Genomic DNA, 24,930 nt, shown 5'->3' with positions numbered 1-24,930 from the left:
AGACATGAAGATTTGGCCATAAGTCATGTGGTACCTCGTTCAGAGACTTAAGGAGAGATGGGTAGTAACATTTCTCTTGCAGCTGGTAAGCTGAGTGATAAGTGATCAACCTGAGAATGTAGAGGGCCAGATACAAAGGTAGGGATAAAGGTGCTGGGGTGCACATGCAAAGAAAAGGAGGAAATGGAGCTGAGCTTGGTGGAAAGGCTCATTCTGAAGACGTTATCCAAGATTCAAAGTTGTGGTAAACTGAAGGTAAAATAGATGAAGCTGCGACCACGGTGGCGTTCCCAGCCTCAGCCTAAGTTGAGTACCACGTATTTGGATACATCTGGCACCTCCCTGGGAATGAACTCATCCCAAGGGCCAGGATACACAAACTTGGCCGAGTAAGAATACCTCAGGCATTTAAGGTCAGATTCAACAGTGCTGATAGTTTGGGCAGGCATGTTAGGTAATAAGTGGTTGTTGGTTTAACTAACAAGTGTGAGGTAATAACAAGGTTTGAAACTGCATTGCTACCGATAATAGGATAAGCTAAGCGCATGTAATGAATACACCCCGACATGTCTAGTGACCCAAACAATATAGGAGTTTATTTCTTGTTCCTCTAACCCCTCCAAGGCAGCTGTTCCTGGTTGCCTGGTGGCTCTTCTCCATACGACAGTTCAGGGCACAGCCTCTTCCACTCCGTAGCTCTGCCTTTCACTAGGAAAGGACAAGACAATGTGGAGAGACAACTCCCACCTTTTAAAAGGTCTTGGCCCAAAAGAGGCACACGTCTCTTCTGATACGATCCTGTTGGGGGAGAGCACGTCACATGGCTACACTAGTTTAATGGAGGGCTGGACAAAGGTAGTCCCTAGTGAGGGAGCCCCTTTCTAGCTACAGCTGTGGGCCAGGGAAGAGGAGAATGGATCAGGATGCAGAACCTGTCATCTCTGCTCGGTGCCCATGTGACAGAAGGTAGCCCAACAGTGAGAAGTATGTTTTCTTCTATTGGTACATACGCAACAGAGTGGCTTCTCTTTAACGAGAATCCCTGAGAATATAGTACGTCATCAGCACCTTGGGGTTACCAGACCAATACTGATGGCAGTGCCTGCTTGGGGGTGGATCCTGTGTAGTGGCAGAGACAGCTGTGGAAGGTGGTCTGCTTCAACCGTGTCAGCACGTGTTAGCAAAAGAGGCCTGGACGAGGGTGGGAGGAGAACCAGCGTGCATGCAACGTGGAAGTCTCGTTCATGAGCACCTATGAGGGAGAGGCCCCAGGGACAAGCAAGTGAGACAATAATCACTGCCCCTCTAGGTGCTCCCAGACGACAGGACAAGTGCAGAGAGCAAAACTGCATGGATGAAGCTTAGGGATCATAGATCTTGAGGGCAATTTCAAACTAGGAGTATTTTAAGGCTTTTAGCAAGATAGCCACCATACGATACATATATATGTATATGTATGTATATATGGATAGATATAATGTATTCATATGTACATTATGATTAAAAAGTAAAACCTTATTTATTTGGGATTATAAATAAAAAGTATTTATTTGGGATTATAAATAAAAAGTATTTATTTGGGATTATAAATAAAAAGTACATCTTTTTTAAATTTTAAAAAATTTTAAATTTAAATTTAAAGTACATTTTTTAAATTTTATTGGAGTATAGTTGATTTACAATGTTGTGTTAGTTTCAGGTATACAGCAAAGTGATTCAGTTATACATATATTCATTCTTTTTCAGATTCTTTTCTCATATAGGTTATAACAGAATATTGAGTAGAGTTCCCTGTGCTCTACAGTAGGTCCTTGTTGGTTATCTATCTTATATATTGTAGTGTGTGTATGTTCATCCCAGGCTCCTGATTTATCATCCCCTTCACGTTTCCCCTTTGGTAACCATAAGTTTGTTTTCTTTTTTTAAAATTAATTTATTTTTGGCTGCATTGGGTCTTTGTTGCCGCGCGCGGGCTTTCTCTAGTTGCGGAGAGCGGGGGCTACTCTTCGTTGCGGTGCACGGGCTTCTCATTGTGGTGGCCTCTCTTGTTGCAGAGCACGGGCTCTAGACACACGGGCTTCAGTAGTTGTGGCTCGTGGGCTCTAGAGTGCAGGCTCAGTAGTTGTGGCGCATGGGCTTAGTTGCTCCGTGGCATGTGGGATCTTCCCGGACCAGGGCTCGAACCCATGTCCCCTGCATTGGCAGACAGATTGTTAACCACTGCACCACCAGCGAAGTCCCATAAGTTTGTTTTTGATATCTGTAAGTCCTTCTGTTTTGTAACTAAGTTCATTTGTATCATTTTAAAAAACTAGATTCCACATATGAATGATATCATATGATATTCTTTCTCTGTCTGACTTTCTTCACTTAGAATTTATCTATTTAGATATAGATATAGTAAGTATGTTTCAAATATTAGTCAGTGCATCATAAGGACCCTTTCTATGTGTTTTTGATGATACTGATTTATTCAGGAACAGAACATAGCCAGACTCCTTCCTTCTTGGCACACCAACCCAATGTGCTGAGCATTTCCAGAGGCAGGTGTGCTCCCAGGATCAAGGGCAAACCCGTGGCAAGGGCACTAGGCCCTCCAGTCTTCTGCAGAACTGGGGAGTGTTTCAGATCCTGGTGGGCTGCAGAACTGGTCTCTACCTTGATCTACCCACACGCGGTTTAGGTGCCATGCATAGGAGTGCCACATTGTGAAATGTGTAAGATAGATTGGCAGACAGATGACATGCTGCTAAAAGTGCATGAGGACAGAAACTAGTCAGTAAGAATCTCATAGGTTCCATTTGTTTTGCACTTGCCATGTACAAAGTATTACGGCAAGGATGTTTGGTCAAGTAATTCAGTCCTTACCAAAGTTGGTAAAGTAGTTACCGATTTATCCATTGGGTTGTTAAGGACAATGAACCTCGGAGAAATGAGGCAACACCTCCAAGATCACACAAGTAATAATGGGGTAGAGCAGAAATTCGAAACTTGTATTATCTGTTTCCAGAGTTCAACCTGAGGTTAGAAACACTGGCTCTTACAGTGCCTGGCACATTAAAGGAACCCATAGCAGGTTGCTGAACTGGATATTTATGTACACTATCCAAAAGTAGCAAGGAAACATTCATTTGTTTTAGGCTTGTTATTCCAAATCTTATTAATTTAATTCTAACTATTAAAAAATCCTAAATATTTAGGAAATAACAATGTGTATATAATTCAGTTGCAAACTAATTTCTTAGAACCAATACAATTCTCCAGTGGAGATTTGGGTGATACTGACGAGTTAATGTAGCCCCGTTGGTGCTTCATGTGTACCAAGGATTCAGGTTATTATCTTACACATAAATTAATTTGAATGTTTTGTAAAGGCACTTTTTAAAAGCCTGATTTATTTAGTTTCTTTATCATCTCAGATAAACGTCTCTTAATATATTTGGAATTCACATTTTCACTGATTCAATAAACTAACAGTACAGTAAGCAAGCATACTACTCTATAGGTTCACAGCAACTTTGATCATTTTTACTAAAATAAAAAAGATTGTTAAACCAAATGAGTTAACTTTCCTAAAAGCCTATTTCTGTACAAAATTAACTAAACACGTGGAGAATGTATTTTTTCGTGCTGGAAGTATTTTTTAAATGCTACTGTGAGATCTCTCATTTTGATAAAGTCAAAACCCCATCCTGTTAATAACCCCTACAGTAATTTTGCAGCAAATTGCAATAAGACCACACTGTACAGTTGTGCCATTCAGATGACATTTATGAAATGCTTTAATTTAACATGGTGTGACAGATATCATATGCATCTTTTACAAGTTATAGCTTATAATCTCTGAGTGAAGTAGACCTAAACCAGAGGGGGAAAGGATGATGCAATATGAAATTATACCCCTTTGAGAAGTAGAAGGACTATAATTACAGTACTTCCTCTTAAAAAAACATTCAGATATGTAACCATTGCTGGGAACAGCAGTATGTGGGGAATCTCTTTACATGCTTTCCGTCTTGAACACTCAAAAGATTGAGAAAAAAAATGTATTCTGTTCCTACTGTCACTTTGTTTGAGCATACTTCAGAACTTTACCTTTCTGCACTCTCCTTAGAGATTATGGTGGTGAAGTTTGGAAAGCACTTTCTCGGAAATGCCTTTTGGAGGGGGAGGGGAGCTATAAAAATATACCAGCCTGACAAATGACAGGCATTGTAGAATGGAAAAGAAAAGACATCTTGGTTTTACACCAGTGTGGAAGCTTTTCCTCTCAAATGAATATTTTCGATAGTGGAGCAAGATGATAAACATCAGTATCACAAAACACTTAAATGGAAACAAGTATTATCATGTACATTATTCACCTGGCATTCTCCAATTTGTGACATTTATATGTGGCAGAAACCACTGCAGATTCATTTAATTTTGAAGTGGAATGAATACCTTACAAAGGTAGCCTGTTACATTCGCGTGGACTTTTCTTCTCTAGAGAGGCAGAAGCTTAAGGAAAGAAGTCATTGTGTCTATATTAGAAATATGGAGTAATTCTCAGGGTCCACTTCTTAGGGCTGAGTGAGCTCCTAGCAGGGAGAATATACTGTATAAAGATAGATAAATAGATAGATAGACAGGTAGATAAATAGATAGGCAGATACATACATAGACAAATAGAGATATACACATTTTTTCCTTAGAAGCACCAGCAGCTGCAAATGATTAGGTATTACATAGATGCTTTTTTCTTTTTGAAATGCTAAAACCAGGCTATTTCCAGAGCTTACATTTAGATGCTTAATAATATAAATGCTCCAATGTTAAATCAGTTCAGAAAGACCGTGTTTCTCTGATGCTCAGTGATGGACCTATCAATAATTTGATGAGATACAAGACTAAGTTAGAAGAAAAGAGAGTAACAGCGAGTCCCTAGGAATTGATAATGCAGTGACAAAATAGGTAGCAAGTACTTAAGGAGCTAGTTCTTTAATCTTAGTGTTCATAAGAATCACCAATAGAAATTTTTTAAAATGAAGATTCCTGGGCTTGTCCTTCAGGGACTTTTATTTCTATAGGTCTGATTGATTTGGTCATAGGCAGTCAAAGGACTCAACTTTGGAATATACTAAACATATGTTGGATATAGGTTTGTATATTCAAAATGTTTCAGTATTTAAAAATGGCACGTATCCTTCTTTGAGACAAATCTTTTTAAAACTGTGAATATGTTTTATTTTTACATTTGAATGAAGGAGAATTTGGAGTAAATATTTTCTAAGAACCTATTCCAGATATTACTAAATCTACCAAAACCGAGTAGAACTTGTGATTTATAGTTTTCTAATATTTGAAGTACCTCCTGAGCACATTTCAATGCTATAACAATTACTTTTAAATAACTCATCCAGTCAATAAACAAGTATTTGGGGGATGCCCCTATGTACTTGGCACTGTGCTAATCAAGGTTACATAATAGTGAATGAACGAATCACTCAGGGACTGGTAAATGAAATTTAACCTTCCTGAAATGTATTGTTTACTAATATTATCTAGGAATACACTTTGGAAAGATTGAATTTTTTTCATTGCCAGTGATAAACCCACCCCAGCTTCAGAACTTCTGTCTTTAAGCATATTCTTTTAAACAGCATTCTGCCCATCCACTTTCCATAGTGTCTCCTCAGCGTGGGGTCTTGCCATGGATGTGTGCCCTGGTCCATCAGTTTTGAGAGTTCCCAGAAGCTAGCCTACTCCAATCCCTTCAGTTCCCACTGTAGATCTCTCACCATCTCTTGTTTTGGATCAGCAGTACCCCTCCCACTTGTAGTCACCCATTCTCAAAACGCCTGTTCTCCAAACGTTCTCAAGTGTACTGCACTTGGGGTTTGAGTTTTCAGATCTTTCAAAAGTCAGATGCCCTCTGACTTCTATCTGCTTTGTCCTATGCTGACACTGATGCCATACATGTCTTGTGACTTGGTTTTTTTGCACTTGCTTCTCTTTGGGGGTTTCTAGGGATAGTTGGTCACCTAGTTCTGTTATAAATATTATTCTTGGCTTCTTCTGGTTTTGCTTTTTAGTTGTGTTTTTATTTTGGGATTTGGAGAAATTCACAAACTCTGTGGCCATGTAATCATTGTCCCTCATTCCCCTGGAGCCTCTTTTGACTTGTATTGCCTAACTTAAACTGAATATATAGAATACATGGCAGAAATGTAAGCCCAAGCTCTTTTGTTGTTTGTCTTCCTATGTGATGCCTTCTCCTTCTCCTTCTTTCTCAACCTATTTCACCATCAGTGACTGTCCTTTCCTCCATTTTCACCTACTCACCACAGTATTCAACTGTACTCACTCAACTTTCCGTACACCCACCCCACACCCACTTATTTTCTGATAGTTTAAGTCTCTTATGAAACAGGTAAGAGAGGCAATAAAGACAAATGGGGATGAACAGCAAAATGACTGCATCAGCAAGTAGCAGCCAGGCACTGAGAGAAGCTGATTGTTTTCTGAGCCAGAAGACTGATGATGGGGAGGAAAAAGGAACAAACTAAACACAGAGTAAGTAGGCAAAAGGGAAAAGAAAAGACAAAATTAGCCGAATAGAAATTGGACAAGCAATAGTGAAAATGAAAAAACTCAGTAGTCGTGTTTTTTCCATAAAGATTAATAACATTGACAAACTGATCAGTAGAAAGAAGAGAAAAACAAGTTGCCAATATCAGAAATAAAAAAAAAGGGACATCACAGCACATTCTACAAACACCTATATAGGATCCTAATGAATATTATGAAAAACTCTCTCCTAAGAAATTTGACATCCTAAGTGAAGTGGACAAATTAATATAAAACTAACACAAAAAGAAATAGAACATTAATACATACCTAACAGAAGAAAAAATAGAAAATCTAAATAGCTTCATGTAAAGACATTGAATTTGTAATCAAAATTCAAATTTCCTTTCAACAAGGAAAACTTCAGGCCCAGATGACTTCATTGGTGACTTCTCCAGTAGCATAAAGGAATAAATCATGTAAGTCCTACGTAAACTCTTTTAGAAAACTGAGGAAGAATGTGTACTTTCCAAAGTGTTTAATGACGGCTACTTAACCTTAATCTCATAACCTGACAAAACATTTAAAAACAAGTCCATTTGAACAAGTCAGATGTTCCATATGAACATAGATGTAAAATATCTTAACAATATAATTTAGCAAATTGAATCCTGAAATATATTAATCCTGAAATATATAATAACATTTGAACAAGTCAAATGTTCCGTATGAACATAGATGTAAAATATCTTAACAATATAATTTAGCAAATTGAATCCTGAAATATATTAATCCTGAAATATATAATAACATTTGAACAAGTCAAATGTTCCATATGAACATCGATGTAAAATATCTTAACAATATTTTAGCAAATTGAATCCGGAAATATATAATAAAGGTAATGCATCATGACTGCTTGGCATTTATTCCAAAAATGCAAGACTGGCTTAACATTTAAAAATCAATTAGTGCAATAAACAACATAAATCTCATAATAATCTCAATAAGTGTTGAAAAACTTTTGAAAAAATTCAAAACACTTTCATGACAAATACGCTTTCCATACTAGAAACAGAAGAAAACTTATTCAATCTGAAAAGGGCATCTTCAAAGAAACTTAACATCATACTTAACAATACACGTTAAACATTTTCCCTGTAAGATCAGGAACAAAACAAGGATCCTTGCTCTTATAACTTCTGTTCAAAGCTGTAACAGAGGTTGAAAGGAGTACAAAATGAACAAAATAAAATCACGGATGTCAAAAAAGAAGCAAAACTATTGTTATTTGCAGAAAACACGATACTAGATGGACAGTGGAGACAGAAGACATTGCCTTCTGTGGGGTGAGGGGCGCAGACATCAAGCCCCTCACCCCACATTATCACTTTTCTCTTCCTACCATTGTCCTCCATAAAGCCATTAAAAATTGGTTAATAATCTAAAGAAGAATAGTGTTTTTGCCATGCAGTTGTAGCTACAAAATAGTCCTTGAGCAGCAGTGCCATCCAGATTGCTGCCATCAAGCCCTTCCAGTAGAGACTCTGGGGCCATCACTGAGGTATGGTAGTAGTGTCACATGACACTAGAGAGGCATATTGGGGTCACATCGTGGAATTTGGACTTTGTTCGGTAGGCAACAGGGAGCTCTTGAATATCTTTGAGCACGGAAGTGGCATGGTGGTGTGCCAAGTCAGGGGAGAGCAGTGCGTTACAGGCATTGCTTAGAACTGCTAGTACTTGGTGATCAATTCGTGTATCATTCTGCATACAACTCCTGGGCAATGCTGGCAATTCTGAGGGAAGAACTGGTAGAAACTGAGAGGTATTGCTCGCATACTATGACCTCATGCAACTCACAGGGTACATAGTGTGTGGTTGTATGTGATCAAACATTTGTTGATAACAGCATGAATGAATGAGTTCTCCAGCAAGGAGGAGTAGGAGTTGAAGAATTTCTATTCAAAAAAATCTATAGTCGTCTCTATAAAAGAAAAGATTATTCTAAAGAATCTACTCATTAATTAAAAGATTTTTTGCCCTCATTTGTATTTCTGTTCAAACAAAACCCTGAAAATCTAATTTAATTTCCAAGTTCTTAAACTTTTGAGTTTGCTTTTCAAATTCTTACTTTGTTTGGCAACATCCACATAACCTCGTTGGCTTTTAATGAGTTCTGTGAGAAGATGTAATCTATAGAACATTAGATTTTCCTCTACCACCAGCCAAATGAGTGCTTAAGAAGACAGATATTTCTCCTGTTTTAAAAGTGTTGCTTTGAATTACATAAAATGTAGTGTCTATTACATAGAGAACCTCTAATAAATATTGACTGTTCTCAACCTAATTTATTAATCTTTAACTCGTACGTTGTTATCTCTAAGTGATATTTTTCACACACACAAAAGAAATCACGTATGGATTATCTGATGCCTCGAGTCACCATGATAGAACTCCATCTCTTAATGTAGAGGGTGGGTGAGAAAGCTGACTAGGATAACGATTGCAGAGCAGAGTCTTACTCTTTCCTGTTGTCACTAATCTTCCTGCCAAATTCGTTGTTGCAATTGTTACACAATTGACTGTGCATATCCACCACGGCTACATAGCCTGGGACAGCAGACTTTTGCAGTATGGTCCAGAGTAGAGAGATCCTGAGCGTGGTCACTGGGTAGTAGACAGCGCCCATTAGCAAACATCGGGGTGATTCAGAGAAATTCACAAATTAGTAACTGGACTGCTAACCTGCTTCTTCCACTGTGGGTCCAGCCCCTCACAGGTATTGGCCATTGCCTTGACCTTCCTTGGGTCTAGTGCTCTTGCCATTGCTGCTGTTACATTTGTGGCTTATCACAAGCAGAGTGAACTTAGCACAGTGGTTATGAGCATGGATTTGTCCAGCTAACTGTCTGGCCCTCAAGAAGTAACTTGATCTAAGATCCAGTTTCTTCTGCTGTGCAAAATGAAGAGTCATTCATTTCCCAAATGGGAAAATGACTAAAACTGCTGCTACTATGGAGTTCATATTGTAAGGTGGTTTGGGGAGTAGAGGGGGAAGGTAATCATCAGTCAATGTAAAAATAAGTAAATCTCTTTACTAAGTTAATTGCTATGGACGAAACAGGACAAAGTAAAAGGCCTCAGGAGTGCCATTTGAAGGAAGGGAGCTGCAATTTAGATACATAGTCAAGGCAGGGCTCATTAAGAAGGGGACATTTGATTTGAGCCCTGATGGTGGTGAGGGAGTTAGTTGTCTGGAGGTCTGTAGGGAGGGACCCAGGCAGAGAGAGCAGCCTGTGCAAACACCCTAAGCTGTGGGTATCCCTGCTGTGTTCAAGGAACAGAAAAGAGGCCGTGTGGCTAGAGTGGAAGCAAAAGAGAGGAGAAGGCACATCCAGAACCTTGGAAATCCTGGGTTGGGATGCAAAGGATTGGCCTTTCCACTTTGCCAGTGCCTGCTACGCAGCCATTAGGTACTTTACAAGGTTGAAGAAAGTTGGATGGTCAATCCTTTGATGAATTTACTACCTACTGTTTAATCATTAGCAGTGTGACATATACAGAGTAATAGTTATATATACCACTAGGTTTTTTCCCCCAAGATGCTGACATCTCTGCCACTTGCATATCTGTAAGATTAAAAAAAATTTTTTTTAACATGCTCAGGTATAACAGATGACATCATCTGTACAGCCCACCTTCTTCTCAGAATGTTCCATCTTTTGGACCTAGTCTAGACCAATGGCCCTCTGGGCTACCTGCTCAGCTATTAGCATGGGCTTGCCACATACCTGAATCTCCATCTCCTGGATCCCATGCCTTGCATTCTTGTTGCTATTATTGTCGACTTTCTCATTTGCTGGTATCTTATGTCCCAGTACCTTCCTGAGAATGGGAGTTAAATTTAGAAGGTATTGCTTCCAATAATTTAAAATAATTTTATTCATAATTTAGAAGGTATCGTGTCCAATAATTTGAAGACAATTTTATTTATAATTTGGAAGGTAGGATATAGTTTTCTAGGTTGCAATAATATTACAGAACACTTCAATGATATTCTGTATTTCTTTTATATGTGACTTATTTTATTGGTCTCTAGAAATTTTTGTGTCTTCTTTCTATTTCTGGTATTTGAATGCTTCATGAGATTGTACCTTACTGTAGTTTCTTTTTTTACCCGTTAAATTTGCTAGCACATGGTGAGCCTTTTTAAACTGTGGCTTCATGTAAGGAAAAATGTTTATGCTGTATTAATGCTTTGATAATTTCCTTCCTCATTTTCCTATTTTTTGTCCTTCTGGAAATTCTATATTTTTATGTCATTTTTCTTCTATTATTATTATTATTCTTTCTGAAGAATTTTCTTAACTTTATCTTACAGTCTTTTTATTGAGATTTTTATTTTGCCTATTGTATTTTTAATATTCAATAGTTCTTTCCTTCACAGGTTGTTTCCTAAGGCTTTTTCTGTTCAATGTTTTTATTTTTTATTATTATTTTTTAATAAATTTATTTTTATTGATTTATTTTTGGTTGCATTGGGTCTTCCTTGCTGTGTGTGGGCTTTCTCTAGTTGCGGCGAGCAGGGGCTACTCTTCGTTGTGGTGCGCGGGCTTCTTATTGCGGTGGCTTCTCTTGTTGTGGAGCACAGGCTCTAGGCGCATGGGCTTCAGTAGTTGTGGCACGTGGGCTCAGTAGTTGTGGCTCGTGAGCTCTAGAGCACAGGCTCTGTAGTTGTGGTGCACGGGCTTAGTTGCTCCATGGCCTGTGGGATCTTCCAGGACCAGGGATCAAACCCGTGTCCCCTGCATTGGCAGGCAGATTCTTAACTACTGCGCCACCAGGGAAGTCCCATTCTATGTTTTTAAATGAATGCAACTTTTACCATAACTTTCTGGGGATAATAGTTATAGCAGTGTTTTATTTGTTATGGTTGATGACTTCTTATATTTCTCTTTTCTGCATTACTTCTTTCCCTTATAGATTATTATTTCTTCTCCTTTTTTTTTTTTTTCTTGGTCCTAAATGGAAAGTAAGTCTGGCTCCTGGCTTTCTAGAAGCAGTGTAAGAGAAGTGGAATGGTGGCAAGGGGTGAGGGTGTACATACACTCTCACTTAATCCTCCAATTTCTGTCCTATCTGTTCACCCACTGCTGATGGTCTAATATAATGGAGCTGGTTATCTTAATTTTTCTTGGCAATAAGACCAATATCACCACGGAATAGGAGTGTACCTGGCTGTGTAGGATTAAAAAGGGAATTGGAACTCTAAATACTTGTTTTGCAGAACTCCTCTAATTCAGGATTCTCAACCACTGCATGATTGGTATTTGTGGCTGGAGAATTCTTTGTTGTGGGGAACTGTTCTGTATATTGTAGGATGTTTAGCAGCAGCCCTGGCCTCAACCCACCAGAGGGTAGTAGAACCCCTCTCCCAATTGTGACAACCAGAAAGTCCCCAGCCACTGCTAAAAGTCCTCTGGGGAACAAAATCACCCCCAGGTGAGAGCCATTGTTCCGAGTTCAGAACTTATCCTGCTTTTTTCAGTGTTTTATCACTTGTAAACCTTAAGGCTTTCAGAGCCTTAAGGCTAAGGTTTTCCTTTCTGTAGGAAAAATCAGTTTTCTTGTTTTAGAAATAAACTCACCTGACACCCATATTGTAGCTTCTTACTAGTTGAGAGTATTGTCAATATTCATTTATATTTCTTCCTTCCATTCTCTGTCTTTGAAACTTTTTGGGAAAATTTATTTGTTCTCTATTGCTCTGTCTAATCATTAAAATTATGGATTATAATTTTTAAAATTAATCATTAAAATTATGGATTACAATTTTTAAAATTCCTATTTTAGTAAAATATCAGGAAAAGAGGAAATAGGCACATGCTTAATCTTCTGGCTTTTGAGAGAATTTCCAGGCCAAAGAACAGAGTGGGAGGTAGAGCTCAGGGGATTCTCTGAGTTGAAGAGGTGGAGCTGACAGTGTGGGGAGTCCAAAGTGGCTAGAGTTTGCAGAGAGAGCAGCACAGAGAGATAATCCCAGAGCTCTATAGAGTATCTTTCTTAAGTACTCAGCTGACTATCAATTATTGCATGTGTGTGAGGCTGGGGAAAGAACAACCTGAAAGAATTAAATGTAGTCGTGCTAAGCACTCACGCAAGGCTGTGAATAGTGCCTGTTTCCACTAGCTGAATTAGAAAAACCTCATGAGTCACAGGATACCCGATAGAGTACACAGAAGTATCTTGCCTCGAGTAGAGAATAGTCCTAGACTAATCACTGCTCCAGGACCACCTAATAAATCTTAAGAGCAAGACCCAAAGGAACTGTTTCCAAGTAACTTAACTGCATCCCAGGACAAAGCTCAGGAATATTTATAGGAACACTAAAATATCTAGCACCCAAAAAGAGAAAGTCCACAAAATCTAGCACCCAATTAAAAAAAAAAAATTACCAGGCATGCAAAGAAGCAGGAAAATAAAACCTATAATGAGGACAAAAATCAATTAATCGCAAGTGACCCAGAACTAAAACAGATGTTAGAATTACCAGGCAGGTACCTTAAAACAGATATTTTAACTATGTTCCAGGTGTTCAAAAAGTTGCATAGAGACATACAAGGTACAAATAGGATACAAATCAAAAATCTAGAGAGGAAAGCTGCAATGTGTAAAATGAAAATAAATTGGGTGGGATTAATGGTACTTATACATTGGAGAAAAGAGTAATGAACTTGAAGTCATAACAAGATAAACCATCTAAAATTAAACATATAGAGAAAAGATAATTTAGAAAAATTGAAACAACATCAGTGAGCTGTGGGACTACTTCAGGAGTTGTGATATATGTATAACTGGAGTGCCCAAAGAAGAGGAAGAGTGAAAATAGAGACAGAAAAAAATTTGAAGAAATAATAACTGAAAAATTCTAAATACTGTATAATGAAAACCAAAAAAACCACCAACCCAAGAAACTCAAGAAAAGCCAAGAAGAAGAAACATGAAGAAAACTGCAGAAAGCACATCATAATTGAATTGCTTCAAACTAGTGATAATTTTCTCTTTAATGATAAAGATAAAATATTAAAGCAGCCAGAGGAAATAGATAAATTATATACAGAGGAAAAACCATTAAGATGATAAGAGTTTCCTATTAAAAATAACGCAAGCAAAAAAGACGATGAAGCAACATACTTAAAACACAGAAATAAAAAAAACGGTGTACATAGAATTCTATACCTAGCAAAAATATCTCTCTGAGATAAAGGGAAAGTAGAAATTTTTTACAGTATATAAAAATGAAAGAATTCATCACAAGCAGACCTGCATGCAGTATAAGAAATGTTAAAAAGAAATCCTTCAACCAGAAGTATAATGATACCAGATGTAAACATGAATTTACACAAAGAACTGAAGAGCTCCAGAGAGAGTAGCTACATGGGTAATTATATAAGATTTATCTGATTATTTACTTCTCTTTAAAAATAATTGGCAGTTTAAACAAAAGCAATAATGCTGTATTAAAATGTTTATAATACATTTACAATTAAAATGTATGACAGGAGCTTCCCTGGTGGCGCAGTGGTTGAGAGTCCGCCTGCCGATGCAGAGGACACGGGTTCGTGCCCCGGTCTGGGAAGATCCCACATGCCGCAGAGCGGCTGGGCCCGTGAGCCATGGCTGCTGGGCCTGCGTGTCCAGAGCCTGTGCTCCACAATGGGAGAGGCCACAGCAGTGAGAGGCCTGCGTACCTCAAAAAAAAAAAAAAAAAAAAAAAAAAATGTATGACAACAATAGCACAATGTTAGAAGAGAGAAAATGAACTATAATATCGTAAGGTTCTTATTACTAAAGGTAATCACTTCAAGGTAGACTGTGATAAAGATATACACCATAGACTTTAAAGAGACCACTAAAAATAATAAAACAATGTGCTGTAGCTAATAAACTGAAAGTAAGATAAAATGGAATCTAGAAAATTTAAAATAAAGAAAAGCAGGCAGAAATGAGGAACACAAACAGTTGAAGCAAATATAAGGAAAATAGCAGGATGATGGATTTAAAACTAACCATGTCAGTAATCACATTAAATTTAAAGGTTCTAGATACTCCATTTAAAAGTCAGAGATTGGAAGATTGGATTAAAAAAAAGTAAGACCCTGCCAAAGGATTATATGCTGCCTACAGGAAATACATTTCAAATATAAGACACACATAGGTTAAAAATAAAGGATGATTAAAGATATACTATGCAATTACTAATCCTAAGAAAGCTGGGGTCACTTTATTAATATCAGAAAATATAGATTTTAAAGTAAAAGTGTTTCCCGGGGTAAAGATGGTCACATTGCAAAACAGGTCAATTCATCAAAAGGGTTTGGTACGTAAATTCTTAACATTTATGTACCAAACCACAGAGTCTGTGCAGCTATACAAGTCAAAAACTGATAGAAATGAAAGGAGAAATACAAAAATCCGAGGTTGTAGGCAAAAATTTCAATACCCCTTTCTCAGTAATTAATAGAACGAATTGACAAAATCATAAGTATAGAGGTTAAAACAGCACTGTCAACCAACTTGACTTAATTGATGTTTACAGAGCACTCAGCAGCAGCAGAATACACATATTTTTCTAGTCTACACAAAGCATTTATCAAAATGAATCAAATTCTGGACCATAAAACAAGCCTCAATAAATTTAAAAGAATTCAAGTCATGTAGAGTATGTTATCTGACCATAATCATTAAATAAAATTGGAAATCAATAACAGAGTAATCTCTGGAATATCCCTAAATATTTGGAAACTAAATGACACACATCTAAATAACCTAAGGGTCAAATAGGAAATGAAAGGGAAATTAGAAAGTATTCTGAACTGAATGAAAATGAAAACACAACATATCAAAACTGTGGGATGCTGGTATAGCAGTCCTTAGTAAGATATTAAAAGCACTAAATTGTCTATATTAGAAAAGAAAAAAATTCAAAGAAAAACCTTTCTCCTTAAGAAACTAGAAAAAGAAAAGAAATGACCCAAGCCAGGCTAATCAAAATTATTTTCGAGTTTCTAACTAGAGCTCACAGGGGCATCCCTTTTCCCTCATTGTTCACGTGGCTGAAAGCAGGCAAGACCAAAACTTACAAAACCAAGATTGTGTTTTAAGCCTTAAAGAGCTAGAAAATGTCTCTGGCTTAAAGTATGAACATGTTTGTTTGTTGTTAGAAACAGTAACTGTACCTCATTATTTGTTTTCCTTCTACATTACTAATAGAAATTTCAATATTATTTGGCCATGCGATCATAGAGCATAAACTGTATTTCTCAGCCTCCCTGGCAGTTATGTATAGAAACGCAATTTAAGTTCTGGTCAGTGGTATTGTTTCTGTTAACTTTCACCTCTAAAATGTGGCTTAAAACCACGAAAACCATTTACTTGGTTTAGAATTCTATGGTTTGGCTCAGCGGTGGTCTGGGCTGGCTTCGCTGATCGTGCCTGAGCTCTTTCATTTATGTGGTTAGCTAGCTTGTCAGCTGGCAGTCAGATGATCCAGGAAGGCCTCACTCACGTGCCTAGTGGTTGTCAAGCAGAAGGTTAACTGGGGTGATAGGAGAGGCTATTAGCTGGGGCTTCTACTTCTCTTCCACATGTCCTCAAATCCTCCAACAGGATAGCTTGAGCCTGTTTTACAAGGTGGTCTCAGGGTTCCAAGCCCAGCTAGAGAGAATCAACTCCAAGTTTGCAAGCATTTCAAACTTCTGCTTGCATCATATTTGCTGACTTACTACTGGCCAGATAAAATCAAATAAGTCAACCGAGGGTTAGGGTTAGAAGTGTTCTATCAAATAGCATGGAAACAGAAAAGTGTTGTATCTGACTTTTTGGAAGTGTATTCTTTAAAGGGAGGGAGTCACACTCTTCTCTCTACTTCTTGGTGGACAAGAATTGGTCTTAGAGTGTGAATAGATTTATATTCCCTCACATAAAAGGGAGAGAATCTACAGTGAGTTGTACAGAAGTGAACATGTGTTTTCAGGTGAGTTTTGAGAAACTGATTACAATGAACTCATTTATAAACTATAAAGCCTTTTATCATTTACTTTTAAACCACATTTTAAGGTATGGCTAATATAGAGAAATTACAGGCTATATGCGTTATGCAAACATTTAGGTTAATGAAATAAGAGTAAAGTTGTGTTATCTTATTTGCAGCTGAGTTTCCCATATGGAGAGATTTCATTTTATTGAAAAAAATACCCCATAAGACCAAAGTGTTGCACAAATCAAGGCAGTAATGAACACTTTTTAGATCTATGTAAAAGATGACTAAGAGTTAGGTGTAAAGAGGAAAAGTAGACACACATTAGGGAAGAGTGAGGAGTAGGGAGAGACAGGACAGTTAAATGGTGACTAACTGGGGTGCAGAAGCCTTTGGCGATGTCTAGTTGTAGGGAAACTAAATAGATATTACAAACTGCAAAGTAAAGTTCTCACTCTTCTTTCACCCCAAATCTTTAGTAAAATGTATTCCTTTTTAAAAAATGAGAGCTCCTCTTCTGAAATTCCAAGTTTCGTGCCTAGAATGATACAGGGCAGAGCTCTCAGGTGGCAGGAAGATTCCCGAATGGAAGAAGCAGAAATTTAGGGTCAGGGTGGCCGTGAGAATATCAGTACACATAGAAGTTTTAAAAGCTGAAGGAGAACTTTTGTCCTTCCAACAGGAGTGGAATGAGGGTTCCAGGCAATCTTATCTAGATTTCAAGAGGAAGGGAAGCTCCAGGTGATACATGCCTTACATCTGAATAAGAATATAACAAAATAAATAGAAGATAAAGTTTTAGCACAGAATACACCTTTATTTCTCTTTAGCCTTTTCACTCTTTCTTGCTCTAGATATTTGAAAGAGTCCTCTTTACATGTGGGGTGTACGCAAGGTTATTCTTTGAGAGAAATATAAAGTATGTCCAATTCCTGAAGGTGCTTGCCATCTGGAGAACAAGACTAATATATGTGAAACAAGAGCCAAAAAATAGGGGATTCATTAAATGGTAATGGACTTGAAGTGTTATATGTGTGTAATCAGAGGTCTCTTCGATTTTCATGGCTGTAAGTAACTTATACCCGTCAATAAATGCCATTTATTTTTGCAGACCAAATCAAATACCTGTTTTGAGTCATAATCTGGTTTCCACGGGGCGGGGTAAGAGTGTGGGTGTGAAACAAAGCCAGACACTGTGGGGCAAGTCACAGTCCTTGCATATCTTTCTGACCAGTATGTGTCTTTGATATTGACGTGTGTTATTGTCTACAACTCCCTCGTGCGTGTATAAACCTTTATTTTTCAGAGGACTAGACCTTTTGTCTCATTATCTTACCCTTAAATAATGATTCCAGTGAGTTCCTATTTTCCAGATGAGGAAAAATGAGGCAGTGATAGATTTTTAACAACTATTTAATTAAAAAACCCTTCTCTACCTCTTTGTAACTGAATCCCAACCTCATGTGATATTTTTGGATATCCCTGAGATTAAAGGTAAATCAAACAGTGTCTTTCCACAGGTAGGTAACTTCCCTTTGTGATAACCTTGCCTCCAAACGTGGCATGCTGGATTCAGTCTGAGTGTAAGGAAATCATGGGGAGACAGGCCAGTGACTTTATGAGAGATCTGATGTCTGTATTCACATCTCTTGTGAAAGTCCGAAGTTATTATTGAACTTCTCAGATTTATTTCACGTGTTATATGTATATATTCCCTAGTGAAAGGTTTTAGCTGTTTCTTTAACCAACATAGCGTTATCTATGCACAGAGTAGATAAGCATTATATAGTCTGTGTATTTTCATTCTCAAACAGCAGCTTGAAGAGGAAAAATTCTCCTTTGTTCAGCTGTTATTTTAGTTGGCAATGCTCTAAAACAAGTAACTTTTTTGCATTTTTTACCACAATGTAAGTCAGTTAAATATACTTGATGTGATTAATTCATAATATAAATGAACCATAAATATGCTGAAATATTCCTAAGAGTAGAGTTGTGTAAAAAAATGTTATCAGGGTCATTATCAGGAGGCATAAATGGATACTGTTAAGAACTTTATTTTAAACATTGTTAAAACCTTGGTGGAGTGATATTATTATAGAAAGATTCTTCCTCAGTTGAAGCACTGGGCATGCGCAGAACAAGTTTGGATCAAGGAGTAAATGAGAGGAATGAAACAGAGAGGTGGAGATTAAAGACTAAATTAACGGCTGGCCCTTTTCTATTTTCAGTCTCCCCATGACTGTATTTTGATTTCTTTATATGGTGCTTAAGGCTTAATTCCACTTCCCTTTTAGTCATACACTACGGACTTCTATGGGGTTTATTTCCATTCAGCTCTATATATTCACCCTGCTGAAGCTCTCCCATGTTTCTGTGTCAGGAGGGGAAATACCTTATTACCTTCTTGTCTGTTTCACATTTAAAGTGTTTTCCCTCCCTGCCCTCTCTGTCTTGTACCTAATGAGCAAATTATCTAAAAATAGAAACGTTCATCACCCTACAAAATGTTGTATCTTCTCTAGATCGGAGGCCAGTGTAATTGTAAGAGACATGTGTCTGGCAGACAGTGCAATCAGTGCCAGAACGGATTCTACAACCTACAAGAGTGGGATCCTGATGGCTGCATTCCGTGCAACTGTAATGCCTCTGGGACGGTGGATGGAGATATTACCTGTCACCCAAATTCAGGCCAGTGCAAGTGCAAAGCAAATGTTATTGGTATGTGTAATGCAAAAGTTTGCAGTCACATCTCTATTACCATCTGGAATAAAATCCTCTATTTGATTTCTTCTCTGAAGAGTAAAGCAAATTTCCTTGCTCAAGGCAGGCTGGGAAAAAAAATTTTGGATGAAATTAACTGTCTAAAAATGACTAAATTAATAATTCTCTCAAACTACAGCTTGAAGCTTAGTTTAATCAACCCTTTAGAAGTTTCTTTATTCTGTAGATGCATTAGTTCACATGGTCCCATACTAATAAGTCATAGAAAAATATAATTTACTTCCTGCATAGATGTTTCTTTTAGAAAATTAGCACTTTTTCAAAATGCTTTACACTTAATGAGTTCTAAGCAAATCATTTCCATGCTAGTTTTCTTAATAGACCAAAATAAATGGATTTTTTTCCGAAATATTCTGTGCTGCAGGGTCCTTTGTGATAAATCTTTCCATTTTTTTCTATTATATTTCTTTGAACTGTTCCTATGAAATGCAAAATAAGTCAACATAATTCCACAGATCATGTATATTGCTAGGGTTAGTTATAAAGGGCCACATAATTTTAATTTTGTAATTCAGCGCCAAGCTGATTATAATAAACAGCTACCTTTGGTGTTATTTATCATTTTTTTTATACAAGACGTGCTTTTTTTGTTTGTTACTCCCACAGGTATTTTTCAGAAATTAGATTTGATTATAGCAATTTATTACATCCAACATTTTTGAGGGAAACCACAGCCATATAAGGACAAAATTTATCAAGTGCCCGAAATGCACTATGTACGTAATGCACTTTGAAATGTTGATATATGAGAATATTATGAGAGGAAAGTTTCCAGATAAAGTGAACCTTGTAACTGAACACGTCTTGGTTCACATAGAAAGTTTAAAAAAGACCTTTGCCTTTCTATTGTCATTCAAGACACCAAGTCTTCCATGGTTTTTCTAACACTGACCTGAACCTTATAATAATAAAAACATGCCTGGCAGACACACACACACACACGTGCCCGCAAACGTGCATATACACAAACATACGAACATATCATTTGGAGTAACATTTTCATTTCTGTGATATAACACTAAAGCTAATTCTTTATCTTTTATATATGTTGGTATTCATGCATCATTTTGTACCATTCAGCTCGACAAGCATTTCATTTAATTTAATAGAAAAGAATATGGGCTTGCACATATTGATGGTATTACACAAGATTTATAGTATTATGCAATTTATGGTATTACACAAGATTTCTCTGGTTTAAAGAAGATTAAATCAAAATCTTTACCAAAACTTGCCCTGATGCATTTTAAGCATACAAAAGCTAACTTTTCAGGGACAAAAAGAAAAGAACAACTAACATAAAGAGAAGCACACTTTTGTATAAGTTTATCTGTGATATTGAATGAAGTCCTCCAAGTTCAGTCCATAGAGCATCCTTTGTTCTTTGATATAAAACATCCTTTAAATTCAAGCTGTGAAAACAAAATTTAAAGAAAGGGCTTTAGGGACAATCAAATGGTTACAGCTCTGTATCAATAAAATCTTTCCTGTGGTAGTTAGATTCCAGAGCTTAAGGAAGGATCAAAGAATCAAACTTTACTATTTACTTAAAATTTGTTATGGCCTCCCTGCCATTTACCTGTGTTATTGGTTGACCAGGTAGTTTTCTGCGGGAAAATATAAATACATACTTTTTGAAGATGAAATCATCAGTTTGATATTACTATCTCTAGAATTATTTCTGCACATACAGTATTTTTTAATAGAAATGTAAACTTGATATGTATTTCTTTTCCTAATGGGACTAGCAAGTAACCTTATTCAATTTTACCTTGTTCATATGATTAAAAAAACAACAGAAAATGCACGTATATGTTGTATGTGCTTCAGAAAGCAAACTGTTCGATTTAACAAAACTGTTAAAGCTTACTAATGATTCTATCACCAGTAAAATACATTAGCACCAATAATTTTATTAAAGTAGGTCATTCATCTAGAATAAAAAGGGAGAAGAATGTGAATTAAATGCCAAGTGTGCTAACTCGCCTGTACTTTTTAACACCGAATGGGATGCCCTGTAGGCCTTCCTGAGTACGGTTAGGAATAGATTACCTGTCAGGAATATGTATGGCATATTCAAATAAGCACTGCGCATATTTTTAAAACTGATACGATGTGAATCCATGTAGACCAATTTTAATAGTTCAAAATGAGTCATAATTCTTGTTAACAATACAGTTATTTTTAAAATTTGCAGCAATAGTGGTCCTTTTTTATTTTCCTTATTGAAATTAAATGATATGCCTTAGGTGAGTCATTCATCACTGTTAAAGAACTTGCCTTCCATTGGAGTTCTTGAATTTTTATCCATATATATACATATATATTATGCGTTTCCTTCCAGTTTAGGAAATGCTTTTCTGCCTATGGTTTCCTGAGTGTGTTTTTGACTGTTATTTCATGACTAATTTTTTTAATGCTATTATAGCTTGAAATAAATTTTTCAATGGATTCAACCTCACATAGTCACTTATTTAAATTCATGGATATGTGAAGACTACCTAAAGAAAGTATTTTGCCTCTCAACATTTACTATTCAATTTTTTTTATTCCTTTCCCTTGTAACACTTTTTTGAAACAAAAGAAAGTTGTCAGATTTAAGTGTAGGTGATAAAACATCTTTCTCTGTAGGTAAAATGTATATATGTTTGTACTCCTTTAAGTAGGAGTCATGTAAACAGCAGAATTTACTTAGTGTTTAAAGAGGTATGCTCTGAATCACACAATATGACAAGCGATGTGATTGCTTTATGAGCCGAGGAGAGCATAATTTATATTAATTGAAAATGATAAAATATAGGAGTGTATAAAAGCATTGAGATACAGTTGCTCTGGATAACTTTTATTTATATTAATTATTTAATTGTGTGAGATTCAGAAGTGAGTATGTGTACTGTTCTCACAAAAATATTATAGCTTAACATTTATTAAACATTTTGGGAGGATGCTGATTTCTAGGAAAATAACTTATGTGGTAATATGCAGTTCTTCCGATGGCTTTGAAAATGTATTTCACTCTCAACTTTTAAATGAACATACTTTGTTACTATGAAATAACTAAGAATAATGGTTTTAATATAGTTAAATAATTTAAAAATAATAGTTCTGATATTTGTTAAAGAGGAAAAGAGTTCCAGTGTGTGCAACAGAAGCAGTATTTGCATTAAGCATTTCTCCTTGCATTAAGTACTGAATAAAACTGTAGAGAGCACATCGCAAAAATAAAGTGGTACGTGAGTGCAAGTTAAGTATTGCCATTGTATTTTGAGTATATGATCAGCCCTCTTTGGCATTACTTGTGAAAAAAACACTCACCATTTTGTTGTGTCTGTATTAAATGTGGACAGTAGCATTGTTTGCACTGCAGCTATCTTGAAAGCTTGAATGCGGTTGTTTTCACATCTTTACCTTTCTAAACACATTTTTCTCTTTAGGGCTTAGATGTGATCATTGCGATTTTGGATTTAAATTTCTCCAAAGTGTTAATGACGATGGCTGTGAGCCCTGCCAGTGTAACCTCCACGGCTCACTGAACAAACTCTGCAATCCTCTTTCTGGGCAGTGTGAGTGCAAACAAGAAGTCAAAGGACTTCAGTGTGATACCTGCAGAGAACACTTTTATGGACTGGACACCACCGGTTGTAAGGCCTGTGACTGCAACGTAGCTGGGTCCCGGTCTGGGACCGTCTGTGATGCTCGGACAGGACAGTGCATCTGTAATCCCAATGTTGGAGGGAGACGATGCAGTGAATGTTTGGAGGGATACTTCTACCTACAGCGAAACAACTCCTTCCTCTGTCTGCCTTGTAACTGTGATAGGACTGGGACAGTAAATGGCTCTCTGCTGTGTGACAAATCAACAGGACAGTGTCTCTGCAAATTAGGAGTAACAGGTCTTCGCTGTGATCAGTGTGAGCCTCACAGGTATCATCTGACCGTTGGCAATTCTCAAGGCTGCCAGATGTGTGAGTGTGACCCCTGGGGGACGTTACCTGGGACCATTTGTGACCCAATCAGTGGCCAGTGCCTATGTTTGCCGCGTCGTCGAGGAAGAAGGTGTAATCAGTGTCAACCAGGTAAGAGAGAAATGTGTTACATTTTCAGTACACGAAGGTTTTCTTTTTATCCCGTATCAGGTGATTCCTCTTTGCTTCTCTGTCAGGACTTCTAAAAAATTAATCTCCAACACCTTTGTTGCATTTATATCATTATCTAATGAGATGTAACTAGTTTATTTAAGATTATGTGGCATATTTGTGTTGCTGTATTTGAGAGTGACCCTTTAGATGAATGCCAGCCAATCAGACATTTCATAACTGAGACTTTTATTTAATTTCTCAACTTGAAGTAAATCCCCTTTTAACAACTGAAAAAAAAATAAGAAAAGCAAGAATACATTTTATATTCTAGAGAAAGAGAAACTTGAGTTGGTCATCCACACAGTGCCAAATATTCAGATGATGAACTGATTTTCTGAATAAAAGCTGACCAAGTGTTTTTACTAAATGAGCTATATGTTCTGGCATCAAATAGAAACATCTAAAATAATTTTTAAATGCCATTCAATTAATAAAATAGGCTACTGTTTAGTCCTACTGTACCCATCTTTCCAGGTTTCCCAGTTGGAAGAAAGATGGACCCTGTCCATAACTTTCTCCTTGACTTTATATGATTTAACTAAAGCAATATACTTCCTTTATAATACATTCATCGTGATGCTATGATAAATATAAATATCGGTTGTTTAACAGCTGTACTAATTGTTGTCCTGTCTAGCAAAATCAGCTCTGAGTTATCTGAACCTGTGAAAATGAGGGTGATGCAAATTCGAAAGGGTGATTTGCCTGCCAGGGAAGGGTAGGACTAAAGTCTTGTTTTGCATGACAAGGAATTCAGCTTAGTAGAATTGAACCAAACCTCTCCCTTGGCATTGGTCAGTGTGACAAGTAAATCCAGAGAGACAGAAAAGAAATGATGGATAGTTAATTCTCTTTGAGATAAAATATCAGAAAAAAATTTGAACAAGCTTCAACATAAATGGAGGCTATATTATCAGTGAATGTCCCATAAAACCTTATAGGGAGCAGCACAGTCAGGACTCAGGAACTAGAAAACTCTCATTGGTATATATTCATTCATTCATTCCCACCTCCGTCTCTTTCTGCAGAAGGGCACTCTGCTTCTCTCTTCCTCTCTGCGGGGTTATATAGCCACCCCTGTCTCCTGAGTTTGCTTACAGTTCTAGTTGCAGCTATACAGAGAGACATTAGCTGCTTCTTGGTTACAATTCCAAGAGTGAGATTCTAATTGACTCAGTTTTGTCGGGGTGGCCATGTTTGAGCCAATTCACTGTGGCCAGTGGTGTCAGGATCACAAAACATAAGCATGGCTTCTAGGGACCACTCCTTCAGGTGGTAAGTATCCCAGAAAACAGGAAGATCATTGAGTGTTGACAGCTGCAATGTACTGCGTTCTTTCAGCTTCAGATTTATCCTTCCAAATTTGCAATCCATTACTATTTTTTATATCCTAAGATGACTTTTTTTCCACTATTTATT

General features: G+C 37.0%; 1 protein-coding gene across 1 annotated transcript in view; it reads left to right on the top strand.

Annotated features, from left to right (window-relative positions):
- The window catches only part of USH2A (usherin), a 785,755-nt gene that overhangs the window by 134,312 nt on the left and 626,513 nt on the right, over window positions 1–24,930 (top strand). The window contains exons 11-12 of the mRNA XM_079900731.1: window positions 19,114–19,309; window positions 22,807–23,448. Coding sequence (XP_079756857.1) covers window positions 19,114–19,309; window positions 22,807–23,448 — 838 coding nt within the window. The remainder of the gene's footprint in view (window positions 1–19,113; window positions 19,310–22,806; window positions 23,449–24,930) is intronic.

This window comes from Stenella coeruleoalba, assembly GCF_951394435.1.
Source record: "Stenella coeruleoalba genome assembly, chromosome: 1".
Taxonomy (NCBI): domain Eukaryota; kingdom Metazoa; phylum Chordata; class Mammalia; order Artiodactyla; family Delphinidae; genus Stenella; species Stenella coeruleoalba.
Note: the sequence above shows the minus strand (reverse complement) of the source record. Positions and strands in the feature narration are given on the sequence as shown.